Source organism: Astatotilapia calliptera, chromosome 15 (genome assembly GCF_964374335.1).
Source record: "Astatotilapia calliptera chromosome 15, fAstCal68.1, whole genome shotgun sequence".
Taxonomy (NCBI): Eukaryota; Metazoa; Chordata; class Actinopteri; order Cichliformes; family Cichlidae; genus Astatotilapia; species Astatotilapia calliptera.
The window spans coordinates 22,694,106-22,708,074 of NC_137436.1; the positions used below are offsets into that span (position 1 = coordinate 22,694,106).

Sequence of the window (13,969 nt, forward strand, 5' to 3'; positions counted from 1 at the left end):
TTTAGCCTTTGTTTGTATTTTGGCATGAGGAAGATGGCGGCGTGATCAGATTTGCCAAACGGGGGGCGGGATTGTGCCTTGTAGCCGTCCTTGACCGTAGTGTAGCAGTGGTCCAGTGTCCTTTCACCCCTGGTGGGGCAGGTGATGTGTTGATAAAAGTTCGGCGCTGCGCGTTTGAGGTTGGCGCTATTAAAGTCCCCCGTCACAATAAGCGCAGCGTCCCGGTGTTGTGTCTGGTGCTGTGTGAGTGCCTCATGCAGCTCGCATAAGGCGGTGACCGTGTCCGCTTGTGGTGGAATATAAACGGCACTTACAATGACCGATGTAAATTCCCGAGGTAGATAAAAAGGACGACACATGATGGACAGTAGTTCCAGATTTGGTGTGCAGGAGCGTGTGAGAGGAACAACGTTCGCACTGTTGCACCAGTTGTTGTTCACCATTAAACACACGCCGCCTCCCCTTGACTTCCCCGAGTCCCGTGTCCTGTCCATGCGGTGAACCGAGAAGAAGTCGGCCGGCTGGATGGCGTGGTCCGGCACCGCTGGGTTCAGCCATGTCTCGGTGAAGCAGAGGAGATTGCAGTCCCGAATGTCTCTCTGGAACTTTATCCTGGCCCTGAGGTCGTCAAGCTTGTTCTCCAGTGACTGGACGTTGGCGAGCAGGATGCTAGGCAGAGGTGTGCGGTGTGCACGAGCTCTCAGCCTGTTCCTGACGCCGGCTCGCTTCCCTCTAGGCCGCCGCCGCTTCCCTTTGTTCTCCCTCGAGATCTCACTCGGCCAGCTCGGATCCGGAGTTAAAAACTTCGAATTGTGAGTACATTGTATACCAATAGAAACAAGAGTGTCACTGTCATACCTAATGTACCCAATGGTGATGATTTTGCCGATTTAGAAACGCTGAAAACTAACTTAAAAAACAAAGACAAAGAAAAAGTGGTCGGAGCAGTCGTGACGGCAGCCGACCTCACCGGCGCCATCTTATGATCTATGATCTTATGAGTCTCCACTCTATTTCATCCCAAAGGTGATAAAGCTGAATAGAACATAGAATATGTCGCCATATAATCCTATAATATACACACAGCTGTACAAATTATCCTTTGCATGGAATATTCTAATTGTATTTTGTGATGATGGCAGATAACAAGATTCTGTGAATTATTCCATGCTTGTTTTACAGCATTGAAAGCACAGGCAGTGGCTATATTGTTATTCTTCATCACTAACTCCCTGAGTCAGGAGTGGGTAATTTGTGGACCTTGTACCTTTGTCAAAGTCTCTTATGAAAATAAACAACAATCTAATGTTACTTCTAGACCGTTTTCTGTTGATAGTAGACTTTCCCTCTGTTGAACAGTTTCTTTTATGCTGTGCTCTAAATGTGCTTGAGTGCAGAAATCCAGTTAAATTCACCTATTAAAAAAAAGCAAACATGCACACATTAAATTCAAAGTAAATGCAATTTATCTCTTAGTGTACCTTTAAAATGTGTAAAGGACATTTAGTGTATGACGCATCTGTGTTTCTGACTTTGCTCCGGCCATCATTAGAGGTTAACACCATCAGAGCTCTGCTGCTGTTGCTGTACCCACATTCTCACCAAAACACTTCCCCTTCATTTCTCAGAAGAAAATAATGCAATGAGGAACAAACATGTGTCACAGCAAAGAAATGCCATCTTAACTTCATGACTACTCTTAGACATCAACAGCCAATTTCTGTTGAAGTTTTCTCTTCCTCAGCATAAATTCTGAAAACGAAATAAGAACATATCCTGGTGAAAAAGTAATAAGAGCTACAAGTATTTACACAATCGCATTCATCATCTTCTCTTTTTTAAGGCACCAAATACATCACTGTGACAAATGCACTGTTTGGCTGTGGTTAGTTATTCATTTTAAATTTACAGAGTCATTGACAGCCTGGTGTGACCGCTGACCTCTGTAATATTGTTTGCTTCAGATGCTGATTATAAACAACAGAAGATTAAGAATTGAAATTGTCAAAGTAAGGACTCTCTATATTTTTATGAACAGTTACAGTGAGGTGGTGAGATGATAACCACAGGAAGTCAGCACAGCCTCTACATGAAGCTCTGTTTCAGAGACTGTGACTGTCATTTTTGTGAAAAGCAGGAAGGAGAAAGACAGACAATGACGGCTCAGTTCAAATGGATTAAAGTCTTTTCATCAGTTTTACTAATGCTGCAAGTAACAGGTAAGAATACAAATACATTTATAAATGAAATTAGAAAAGTTTACACAATTGATTTGATTTTATCTTCACAGCAGCAGCAGTTGAAGACTCTGAATTTATTATCAGGGATGAAGGTGAGGTCACTTTGTCATGTGAAAATGTGACAGATGATCAAGATAAATGTGACAGAACTCACTGGCTCTTCAGTAAATCAAACACAGCGACAATAACACTGTTTGAACACGGGGAGATTCACCAAGAGGCCAAAAATAAATCAGACAGACTGAGTGTTACAGCAAAATGTTCTCTGGTTATAAAGAAGCTCACAGCTGAGGATGTTGGTCAGTACACCTGCAGAAGGTTCAACAAATCAGGACAAAAAGAAGGTTCAGACTCTGTAGCTGAGCTGTCTGTTGTTAACAGTGAGTATTTCATCATAATGTTTTCAAATTGTTAGAACATCAAACTGAAACATTACAATAACTATAATTACAGTGATGATTACTGTAAATGTTATTCTTGTTCTCTTTTCTTTTCTTTAACAGTAACTGAACATAAGGATGATGACACAGTGACATTAAACTGCTCTGTGTCCACATATAAAAAATGTAAATACACTGTGAAGTGGCTCTATGGTAACAAAGACCTGAGGATGTCACAATCTGCCTGCTCAGCCAGTGTGATCTTTACAAGATTTGATCACATTTACACATCCAAGAGTTCTGAGATGTTGAAGTGCCAAGTGACACATGGTGGAGACGTGCAGGAGTTTATCTTCAGGATTCTATCATTTGATCAAGAAACACATGAGAATGCAAGTCAGTTCATACAATAACTTTATCTGTTATAAAAAGTAAACTATTTTGTGTGTTTTAAGGTTTCATTTACTTTTTTTTACTTTGAGAGTGTCCTCAAAAGACAAAATAGCAGCACTGTTCTGTGTTTAATCAGGCTTACGTTATCATGATAGAGAAACACTAGTCTTGTGTTCCTTATGAGCAGGCAGGGAATCTAATAGCTATTGAATCCCTGAAATCAGGCCGTGTGACTTAAGTGCTACTAACTGTTCGTACTCCTCGCTAGACCCCAGCAGCTCTTCTTCCCGAGGCACCACCACACAAAAAATGACTCTCTTTATCACTTCTGAGGGGTTGAAGGCTGCTGATCTAATATTTGCTCACATTGTTCTGTCATAATGGATTCAATGGGGAGAGTGTGATGTCTGAGCAAAAAAACTAAACACAATCTAAAAAACAATAGAGATTAGCTCAACATATCATGGCGGACACTAAGTACTGAGACAATGACTAACATACGAACTTGACAGAGAAGGGAAGGAAAAAGAACAAAAGACTAAACCAAATAACCTCAAAACAGACTTGAGACTCAAGCTACTTGAACAAATGTTACCCAAGTACAAACAAACTAAGAACCACACGGAGCATTAAATACTACAGAGAATTCAAAAGTAAGTAAACCTGTATTCATAAAATTCAGCGCTTTCAATAACTTCATCTGTTACGACTATTAAACTATTCTGTGTGGTTTTAAGATGTCATTTGCATTTATACACTTTGAGGAATATCCTGCAGAGAGGTTGTAATGGGGGCAGAAGCAAAAAGAGAAGTCAGGTTCATGATGTTATAGATCTACAGCAACATAGATTTTATCTAAACATAACCAGAATCTTCCATTTGATTGTTGAGGGGGCTTTTGTTGAGAAAAGAACAGAAAACTATATTTAAAGTATTTTAATGTGTTTTTTATTTTCTTTCCAGGCTGGTGCTGGTGGAGGTTCATCATTGTGGCTGTGGGTGTAGCAACACTCATAACAGCTGCTGTGGTCATCCACATTTGGACAAGATCGGCAGGTGAGAACATTCACATTTAAATGGGAAGATTTGATAAACCTGGATATTCTCTGTGAAAGCTAAGTTTGTTTCCTTCTCTTGTCTTTTTAAGGGAATAAAAGTTCAGCCGTATCAAAATGAGGTGAGTTTTTGTTGCATTGAGCTAAACAAACTCAGAATGTGTTTTCTGTCTTTTTATCTCTGAAAAATGTTTACAGCTCTAATATTTGTAAATCACATTTTCAGTGGAAAACCAAAATGCATCTGCATGTTTAAATTTCCATATAGGAAAGATAATATAAAAAAAGAGCAAACTGAAGCTTCAGGTTCAGTTTTCATGTTGAATTCTTCTATTTATTCAATGCTCATGTTCATTATAGTTTAAATAAATCACATTTTGTGCCTAATGGTGTTAATGTAATGTCATGGATGTCTTTACAGTTTATCACTTTTAGTTTGTGCTACATTGATGCCCAAAGATCACAAAAGCTATATCATGTTGAAATCTAATATCCAGAGAGTGAATGAGTTTGTCATCATGCTGTATGTCACAGGTATGTAATGATGAAAATTTCGACAGTGAAATATGGAAGTAGAAGATCTGATGGACACTGACTGATCCTTCTGCGTCTGTCAGACTTCAGTAATGTGATGGAAAATGTTAAGATTCTGTGCTTCTCTTTGTTATACAGGCCTAACTGAAATGAACGATGCATCTCAGTGTGTTTGTCTCCATATTATTTTGTAATACAAGACATACTCAGCTGCATGTAATGTTCTGATTGTATTCTGTGACTGTGGCAGGTAGATAAGGCGTTTCTATAAATGATTCGATTCTTGTTTTTATTCTTAATCTAAAGAAATACAGACTGCTGCTGTACTCTGTGTTGTTGTTTGTCTTTGCAACGGCAAATAAAAAACCTCAGAAAATCTGTTTGTGAAGACTGATTTATTTCAAATTAACAGAACAAACTTGTGTCAGTGATTTCTGGGTTTGACTGGGGTCGACAAAGCAGCGACCAATCATTCTGGAAGGCAGCCTTTCCAGCCGCACAAGATGGGATTTCGAGATTACGTGCACCAGACTGAAGTAACTGGACATTTATAACCTTGGGAAAAACGTACAACACAACACGATATAGTAACTTAAATTAATAAGTGTTAATAGTAATAATAGTAATAAAATTATGAATAAGTGTATGTGTATTGCACACTGTTATTATTGCACATTAATTATTGTTGCACTTTGTATATATAAATATTTGCATAATTATAAAGTATTATTATAGTTATTGAGACAGCGAGTGCTGTACAGGTCCTTCAGAGAGGGAAGGATGTCCAATTATTTTTGGGGCCATATTAATGACCCTCTGAAGTGCCTTTTTGTGTGCGGTGGTGCAGCTGGAGAACCATACAGAGATGCAGTATGTAAGTACACTGTCAATGGAGCAGCGGTAGAAGACGAGCAGCAGCTCCCTCTTCAGGTCCATTGTTCTGAGGATTCTCAGAAAGTGGAGAAACTGTTAGGCCTTCTTTAAAACCACCGAGGTGTTTTAGCTCCATTGGAGGTCTGACTCTATGTCCACACACTCCCCATTGATGCTGACAGGCTGCAGCACAGACTTCCTCCTTCAGTGTTAAGGCTGAGGGCTGAGGAAGGATGAGGCCCCACTTTAACTCTCTGTACACGGTCTGACAGGAAGTCTCCGATCCAGCGGCCGGTAGTAGAAGGAAGTCCGATATCCAGCAGTTTAACTATCAGTCTGTCTGTGAGTATCGTATTGAAAGCAGAGCTAAAGTCAACAAAGAGCAGCCTGGCGTAACACCCTGTTGTTCCAGGTCAGAGATGGAGGTGTGGAGCATTGTAGGAATGGCATCTTCAGTTGATCTGTTAGCTCTGTATGCAAACTGGAGCGGGTCAAGTGTGGGTGGCAGGCAGGACATGATGTGTTGTTGGACCAGTTGCAATGTCACATTGAGGCTGCTAATGTTGGTTCTCTTTGGCAGTGGGACAATTGTGGCCGACTTTAGCGAGATGCAGGACTGAGACAGTGAAACATTGAAGATCTTAGTGAAGACCTGGGCCAGCTGGTCTGCATATTCTTTTGGAAACCTTCCGGTCACCCCATCTTGACCGGCGGCCTTCCTGGGGTTCACTGACCTCAGTGTGCGCACCACCACCATAATCCTGCACCATGAGGCTTGGGCTGCTGCTGCTGTCCGATGTTTTAGCTGCTGCTGCCTCTGGTACCTTCACCTCAAGGCATGTGAAGAAGTGGTTCAGCTCCTCTGCAAGTGCCACATTGCCCTCAGTCAACGTGGTACTGCCAGGTTTGTAGTTGGTTAAGTGCTGAACTCCCTGCCATACTTGTTGTAAGTTGTTGTTGCTGAAGTGGTCTTCAATCCTCCACTTGTATGCTGCCTTGGCCTTTCTGATACCTTTTTTTTTTTCAGGTCAGATCTGGCTGCACTGTACTGCATACCATCAACGGATCTGAAAGCAACATCACGTTGCTTCAGCAGGACCTGGATCTCTTTAGTCATCCAGGGTTTCTGGTTGGAATACACCTGGAAACGTTTATCCGCAGTGGCACTGTTGACACAGAAGTTAATATATGAGCGCACTGATGTTGTGTGTGCATGTGATGCACCTTCTGACAGGGTTTTCACAGTCTTTGTGGCTGGGGAGGCTCTCCTCCTAACAGGAGTGTATGCAGGGATTAGCAGCATGCACATGTGGTCTGACAAACCTAGATGTGGTAGAGGGGTTGCTCTGTAGCCTTTTTGGATGTTGCCGTAGGCTTTATCCAGTGTGTTTTCCCCCCTTGTTGCACATTTAATATGCTCTTCAAATCTGGGAAATACTGACCTTAAGTCGGCATGGCTGAAGTCCCCAGCTATAATGTACTGCACTGGGAATGAAATGGATAAATCTTCTCAGTGAAATTCTAGGTTTTATCTTTGTTTGGATCAAAACCTTGACTCTGCCCCCCAAGTGGCTCCAGCACATGGCACCATCGTGCCATGTGCTTTAAATTGTGATCTAAATGCATGGTGGTGCCAAACATTTTTTATACCTTTATTTAATCTTTTTGTGTTATTTCAGATATTACATTATGTGGAATAGAAACAAATAGAAATGCACAACATATACAACTGCTGTATCTGTCAGAGACAAAAAAAATCCACACATACAGCAACTGGAACACAAAAAATGAGAAAATACACAAATACATTAATCAAAATTCTTCCTGTAGAGTGTGAGTGAGAGAGAGAGAATTCCTGCTTCCTTGTCACAAATGTACATGATAATGAGGACAGGAAGCTGCGGCGATGCCCCTCAGAAGCCTGGAAGCAGAAAGAGATGGAACCAGGACAAACATGCCATCCACAGCCCCCAAGAGTAACAAAGATCTGAGGCCACACATCCCAGGGACATCCATGATCCCATTCCAGCAGGAGAAGAATGGAGGCCCCAGATATGAGTCAAGAGTGGGGTCCCAGGACCACCCAGCACAAACCTGCCCCCGACAAGGGCGAAGTCCAGGCCAACCCAAGCCACCAAGGAAGCATACCAACAGCCATGCACCCCACCAACACGCATCTGCATCCCAGGGAGGGGCAAAAGCATCCAGCGCCAAGCGGTGACCATGTCCCACCTGGGCCAAGGTCCAGCAAGCCTAAGACCAACGACTAGCCATGCGCACACAAACACACACAACATTCATTCATTCACTGTCACACACCCACTAGTGGCACACAGAAAGACAAGGACATGTGCACACATTGACCCCCTCTCCTATGCCGCCCTGAACAAGCAGCAAGGATGAAGCCAAAGTGAACCACAAGACCCCCGTGAGTGTGAAATAACCATATAGGAAAATGCCTCCTCCCCCACCCCCCGACACACACACACTTATTGTTAAAGGCGTTATTTGAAGTTGATGTACAGCTAGTGCTTTAACATTTCCACATCCCTTTACCACTACTTCTTTTTCAAGTACACATCATGCTCTGACAGTTCATTTTTGTTCCTCAACACTAACCTGAGTGTTTCAAAATGGTGGGAAACCAGTTCAGTCACACACTCAGTGTGCTAATCCTTTGTGGCTAATGAAAATTAACAAATGGGCTGCTGTCAGTGTGTGTGGGGCCAGTGTGCAGAGGATTTTCATTGACCCATCGGTCAAAAGTGTGTCGGCCAACTAGACAAATGCTCTTCTATGCCCTGCTCTTGTGAGTGAGTACTGCTCTTGCTTTGGTGTCATGACTTTTGCTAATTCACATATATGGACTTAGTGTTTTATTAAAATAAACAAACTTCTACTTTGTTTTTGGACATTGTGTGCTAACACTGTTACAACTTTCATTATCATCATATTATCAGTTTCACTTTTGTTGATTGTAGACTTTCACTCTGTCAAACAGCTTATTTTAAGCTGTGCTGTATATTAGTTTGAAATCAGAAATCCACTCAAATTCATCTGTAAAAGAAAAAAAAATCAGCAAATATACAAATACTGGTAAAATTCAAAGCAAATGCAAATTATCTCTTGGTGTACTTTTAAAATGTCTAGAGGACATCCAGTTTGTGGCAGATCTGTGTTTCTCACAGATGTTTGGCCATCATTAGAGGTTAACACCATCAGAGCTCTGCTGCTGTTGTGCCCACATTCTCACCAAAACACTTCCCCTTCAGTTCTCAGGAAAAAAAAGAGCAGTAAGTATTTACACAATTGCATTCATCATCTTCTCCTTTTTTAAGGCATCAAACACGTCACAAATAAGCTACACACTCATTTTAAATTTGCAGGGTTTTTGACAGTCTGGTGTGACCTTTGACCTCTAATTTTCTTTAGTTCATGTAGATATTAGAAACAACAGAATGCTATGAAGGTGGTGAGATGATAACCACAGGAAGTCAGAACAGCCTCTACATGAAGCTCTGTTTCAGAGACTGTGACTGTCATTTTTGTGAAAAGCAGGAAGGAGAAAGACAGACAATGACGACTCAGTTCAAATGGATTAATGTCATGATCCGGAGTCTGCGACTCCGTGTTTGTTTAGTTTATTAGTATTCTGTGGTTTTGGTTATCTTGGGTGTTTATGCTCTTCTGTTTCATGGTTCATGTTCCTATGTTCTGTGTCCCCCAGTCTGTGTTAAGTTGGTGTGTTATGTCATTGCGTGTATGTGTTTCCTGTTTTATTGTGAAGGTCTGCGTCTTATGTGAGTGTTTCAGTTTGTCTCCCTACTCTCGTCACGTGATCACTCCCAGCTGTGTTCCCACCTGTATGTAATCTCCCTGTGTTCTCTGAGTGTATTTAAGTTGTGTCTTCTGTCATAGTAATTGCTGGTTCGTCTGTGTTGTTTCCCCTCGGTCTCCCTGCGTCTTCCCGTATGTATTTCTCCGGACCTCCCTGCATCCTCGTTTCTGGTTTGTCTTATTAGTTTACCCAGTTTAGGTTTCCAGTTTCATGTTTTGTCGCCACCGTTGTTTGTACTTACCCACCTCTGTGAATAAACACTCACCTGCACCAGAGCTGCCGCCTTTTGGTCCCTTTCTACAATTCCACACGGCTTGCCCCGGCAATCCGTGACAATTAAAGTCTTTTCATCAGTTTTACTAATGCTGCAAGTAACAGGTAAGAATACAAATACATTTATAAATGAAATTAGAAAAGTTTACACAATTGATTTGATTTTATCTTCACAGCAGCAGCAGTTGAAGACTCTGAATTTATTATCAGGGATGAAGGTGAGGTCACTTTGTCATGTGAAAATGTGACAGATGATCAAGATAAATGTGACAGAACTACCTGGCTCTTCGGTAAATCATACACAGCGACAATAACACTGTTTGAACACGGGGAGATTCACCAAGAGGCCAAAAATAAATCAGACAGACTGAGTGTTACAGCAAAATGTTCTCTGGTTATAAAGAAGCTCACAGCTGAGGATGTTGGTCAGTACACCTGCAGAAGGTTCAACAAATCAGGACAAAAAGAAGGTTCAGACTCTGTAGCTGAGCTGTCTGTTGTTAACCGTGAGTATTTCATCATAATGTTTTCAAATTGTTAAAACATCAATCTGAAACATTACAATAACTATAATTACAGTGATGATTACTGTAAATGTTATTCTTGTTCTCTTTTCTTTTCTTTAACAGTAACTGAACATAAGGATGATGACACAGTGACATTAAACTGCTCTGTGTCCACATATAAAAAATGCAAATACTACACTGTGAAGTGGCTCTATGGTAACAAAGACCTGAGGATGTCACAGTCTGCCTGCTCAGCCAGTGTGATCTTTACAAGATTTGATCACATTTACACATCCAAGAGTTCTGAGATGTTGAAGTGCCAAGTGACACATGGTGGAGACGTGCAGGAGTTTATCTTCAGGATTCAATCTTTTGACCAGGAAATAGGTGAGAATGCAATTAGTTCTTACAGTAACTTCATCTGTTATGAAATGTAAACTGTTCTATGTGATTTTAAGATTTCATTTACAGATTTTTACTTTGAGAGTGTCCTCAAAAGACAAAATAGCAGCACTGTTCTGTGTTTAATCAGGCTTACGTTATCATGATAGAGAAACACTAGTCTTGTGTTCCTTATGAGCAGGCAGGGAATCTAATAGCTATTGAATCCCTGAAATCAGGCCGTGTGACTTAAGTGCTACTAACTGTTCGTACTCCTCGCTAGACCCCAGCAGCTCTTCTTCCCGAGGCACCACCACACAAAAAATGACTCTCTTTATCACTTCTGAGGGGTTGAAGGCTGCTGATCTAATATTTGCTCACATTGTTCTGTCATAATGGATTCAATGGGGAGAGTGTGATGTCTGAGCAAAAAAACTAAACACAATCTAAAAAACAATAGAGATTAGCTCAACATATCATGGCGGACACTAAGTACTGAGACAATGACTAACATACGAACTTGACAGAGAAGGGAAGGAAAAAGAACAAAAGACTAAACCAAATAACCTCAAAACAGACTTGAGACTCAAGCTACTTGAACAAATGTTACCCAAGTACAAACAAACTAAGAACCACACGGAGCATTAAATACTACAGAGAATTCAAAAGTAAGTAAACCTGTATTCATAAAATTCAGCGCTTTCAATAACTTCATCTGTTACGACTATTAAACTATTCTGTGTGGTTTTAAGATGTCATTTGCATTTATACACTTTGAGGAATATCCTGCAGAGAGGTTGTAATGGGGGCAGAAGCAAAAAGAGAAGTCAGGTTCATGATTGTTTGATTGTTGAGGGGGCTTTTGTTGAAAAAAGAACAGAAAACTATATTTAAAGTATTTTAATGTGGTTTTTTTTATTTTCTTTCCAGGCTGGTGCTGGTGGAGGTTCATCATTGTGGCTGTGGGTGTAGCAACACTCATAACGGGTTCAGTTTTCATGTTAAATTCTTCTATTTATTCAATGCTCATGTTCATTATAGTTTAGGCACAAAATGTGATTTATTTAATGGTGTTAATGTAATGTCATGGATGTCTTTACAGTTTATCACTCTTAGTTTGTGCTACATTGATGCCCAAAGATCACAAAAGCTATATCATGTTGAAATCTAATATCCAGAGAGTGAATGAGTTTGTCATCATGCTGTATGTCACAGGTATGTAATGATGAAAATTTCGACAGTGAAATATGGAAGTAGAAGATCTGATGGACACTGACTGATCCTTCTGCGTCTGTCAGACTTCAGTAATGTGATGGAAAATGTTAAGATTCTGTGCTTCTCTTTGTTATACAGGCCTAACTGAAATGAACGATGCATCTCAGTGTGTTTGTCTCCATATTATTTTGTAATACAAGACATACAGGGAGTGCAGAATTATTAGGCAAATGAGTATTTTGTCCACATCATCCTCTTCATGCATGTTGTCTTACTCCAAGCTGTATAGGCTCGAAAGCCTACTACCAATTAAGCATATTAGGTGATGTGCATCTCTGTAATGAGAAGGGGTGTGGTCTAATGACATCAACACCCTATATCAGGTGTGCATAATTATTAGGCAACATCCTTTCCTTTGGCAAAATGGGTCAAAAGAAGGAGTTGACAGGCTCAGAAAAGTCAAAAATAGTGAGATATCTTGCAGAGGGATGCAGCAGTCTCAAAATTGCAAAGCTTCTGAAGCGTGATCATCGAACAATCAAGCGTTTCTTTCAAAATAGTCAACAGGGTCGCAAGAAGCGTGTGGAAAAACCAAGGCGCAAAATAACTGCCCATGAACTGAGAAAAGTCAAGCGTGCAGCTGCCAAGATGCCACTTGCCACCAGTTTGGCCATATTTCAGAGCTGCAACATCACTGGAGTGCCCAAAAGCACAAGGTGTGCAATACTCAGACATGGCCAAGGTAAGAAAGGCTGAAAGACGACCACCACTGAACAAGACACACAAGCTGAAACGTCAAGACTGGGCCAAGAAATATCTCAAGACTGGTTTTTCTAAGGTTTTATGGACTGATGAAATGAGAGTGAGTCTTGATGGGCCAGATGGATGGGCCCGTGGCTGGATTGGTAAAGGGCAGAGAGCTCCAGTCCGACTCAGACGCCAGCAAGGTGGAGGTGGAGTACTGGTTTGGGCTGGTATCATCAAAGATGAGCTTGTGGGGCCTTTTCGGGTTGAGGATGGAGTCAAGCTCAACTCCCAGTCCTACTGCCAGTTTCTGGAAGATACCTTCTTCAAGCAGTGGTACAGGAAGAAGTCTGCATCCTTCAAGAAAAACATGATTTTCATGCAGGACAATGCTCCATCACACGCGTCCAAGTACTCCACAGCGTGGCTGGCAAGAAAGGGTATAAAAGAAGAAAAACTAATGACATGGCCTCCTTGTTCACCTGATCTGAACCCCATTGAGAACCTGTGGTCCATCATCAAATGTGAGATTTACAAGGAGGGAAAACAGTACACCTCTCTGAACAGTGTCTGGGAGGCTGTGGCTGCTGCTGCACGCAATGTTGATGGTGAACAGATCAAAACACTGACAGAATCCATGGATGGCAGGCTTTTGAGTGTCCTTGCAAAGAAAGGTGGCTATATTGGTCGCTGATTTGTTTTTGTTTTGTTTTTGAATGTCAGAAATGTATATTTGTGAATGTGGAGATGTTATATTGGTTTCACTGGTAAAAATAAATAATTGAAATGAGTGTATATATTTGTTTTTTGTTAAGTTGCCTAATAATTATGCACAGTAATAGTCACCTGCACACACAGATATCCCCCTAAAATAGCTAAAACTAAAAACTACTTCCAAAAACATTCAGCTTTGATGTCTGTGAAGGTTCTCAGTCATCCAGGTCATCGTAGTCAAAGGAGCTTGCAAAGAAAAGCGTCTGGACTTCTTTAAGTTGCTTGAAGACGTTTCACCTCTCATCCGAGAAGCTTCTTCAGTTCTAAGGTCAAATGGTGGAGAGTCCCAGATATAAACCTAGTGGGAGTAACCCCCCACAGAGGGACAAAAGGACCCCCTGATGATCCTCTAATCGCCTGAGCCAAGGTGTGAAACTGGGTGTGGGTCCCAATCAGCCAGAGTTTCGGGTGTGTTCATTGTGAAACCTGGTCCCACCTTATCATACGAATTCCTGAGGTCAGATGGCCCAGGATGTGAGTGGGCGTTAAGGCGTCTGGAAAGGGAACTCAAAACTGGATTATAGATGGCAGAGAGTTGGTGTCGTAAACCACCGCCTCTGTTCAAAGATGGTCGCTCACAGTGGACATAGATGGCTTCTTTCACTCCTCTTTCAAACCATCTGTCCTCTCTGTCCAAAATGTGAACATTGGCATCCTCCAAAGAGTGTCCTTTATCCTTAAGATGCAGATGGACTGCTGAGTCTTGTCCTGTGGAGGTGGCTCTTCTGTGTTGTGCCATGCGCTTGTGAAGTGGCTGTTTGGT

The 13,969-nt window shown here is 41.4% G+C and overlaps 2 protein-coding genes across 3 annotated transcripts; both read left to right on the forward strand.

Moving 5' to 3' along the window:
- Positions 1–1,888: 1,888 nt before the first annotated feature.
- On the forward strand, positions 1,889–4,980 carry LOC113006489 (uncharacterized). Of its 2 annotated transcripts, none has more exons than XM_080290090.1 (6): positions 1,889–2,219; positions 2,291–2,620; positions 2,744–3,016; positions 3,977–4,069; positions 4,161–4,190; positions 4,603–4,980. In XM_080290090.1, the coding sequence occupies exons 1-5, from the start codon at positions 2,057–2,059 to the stop codon at positions 4,187–4,189; spliced, it is 888 nt and encodes a 295-aa protein (XP_080146216.1). In that variant the 5' UTR covers positions 1,889–2,056; the 3' UTR covers position 4,190; positions 4,603–4,980. The 2 variants fall into 2 exon arrangements, with proteins under 2 accessions (XP_080146216.1, XP_080146217.1); XM_080290091.1 differs by having other exon boundaries at positions 4,490–4,615.
- A 3,996-nt stretch (positions 4,981–8,976) lies between these two features.
- Positions 8,977–13,222, forward strand: LOC145420568 (uncharacterized). The gene is made up of 4 exons (XM_080289893.1): positions 8,977–9,691; positions 9,763–10,092; positions 10,216–10,479; positions 11,404–13,222. The coding sequence occupies exons 1-4, from the start codon at positions 9,676–9,678 to the stop codon at positions 11,517–11,519; spliced, it is 726 nt and encodes a 241-aa protein (XP_080146019.1). The 5' UTR covers positions 8,977–9,675; the 3' UTR covers positions 11,520–13,222.
- The last annotated feature ends 747 nt before the right edge of the window (positions 13,223–13,969 follow it).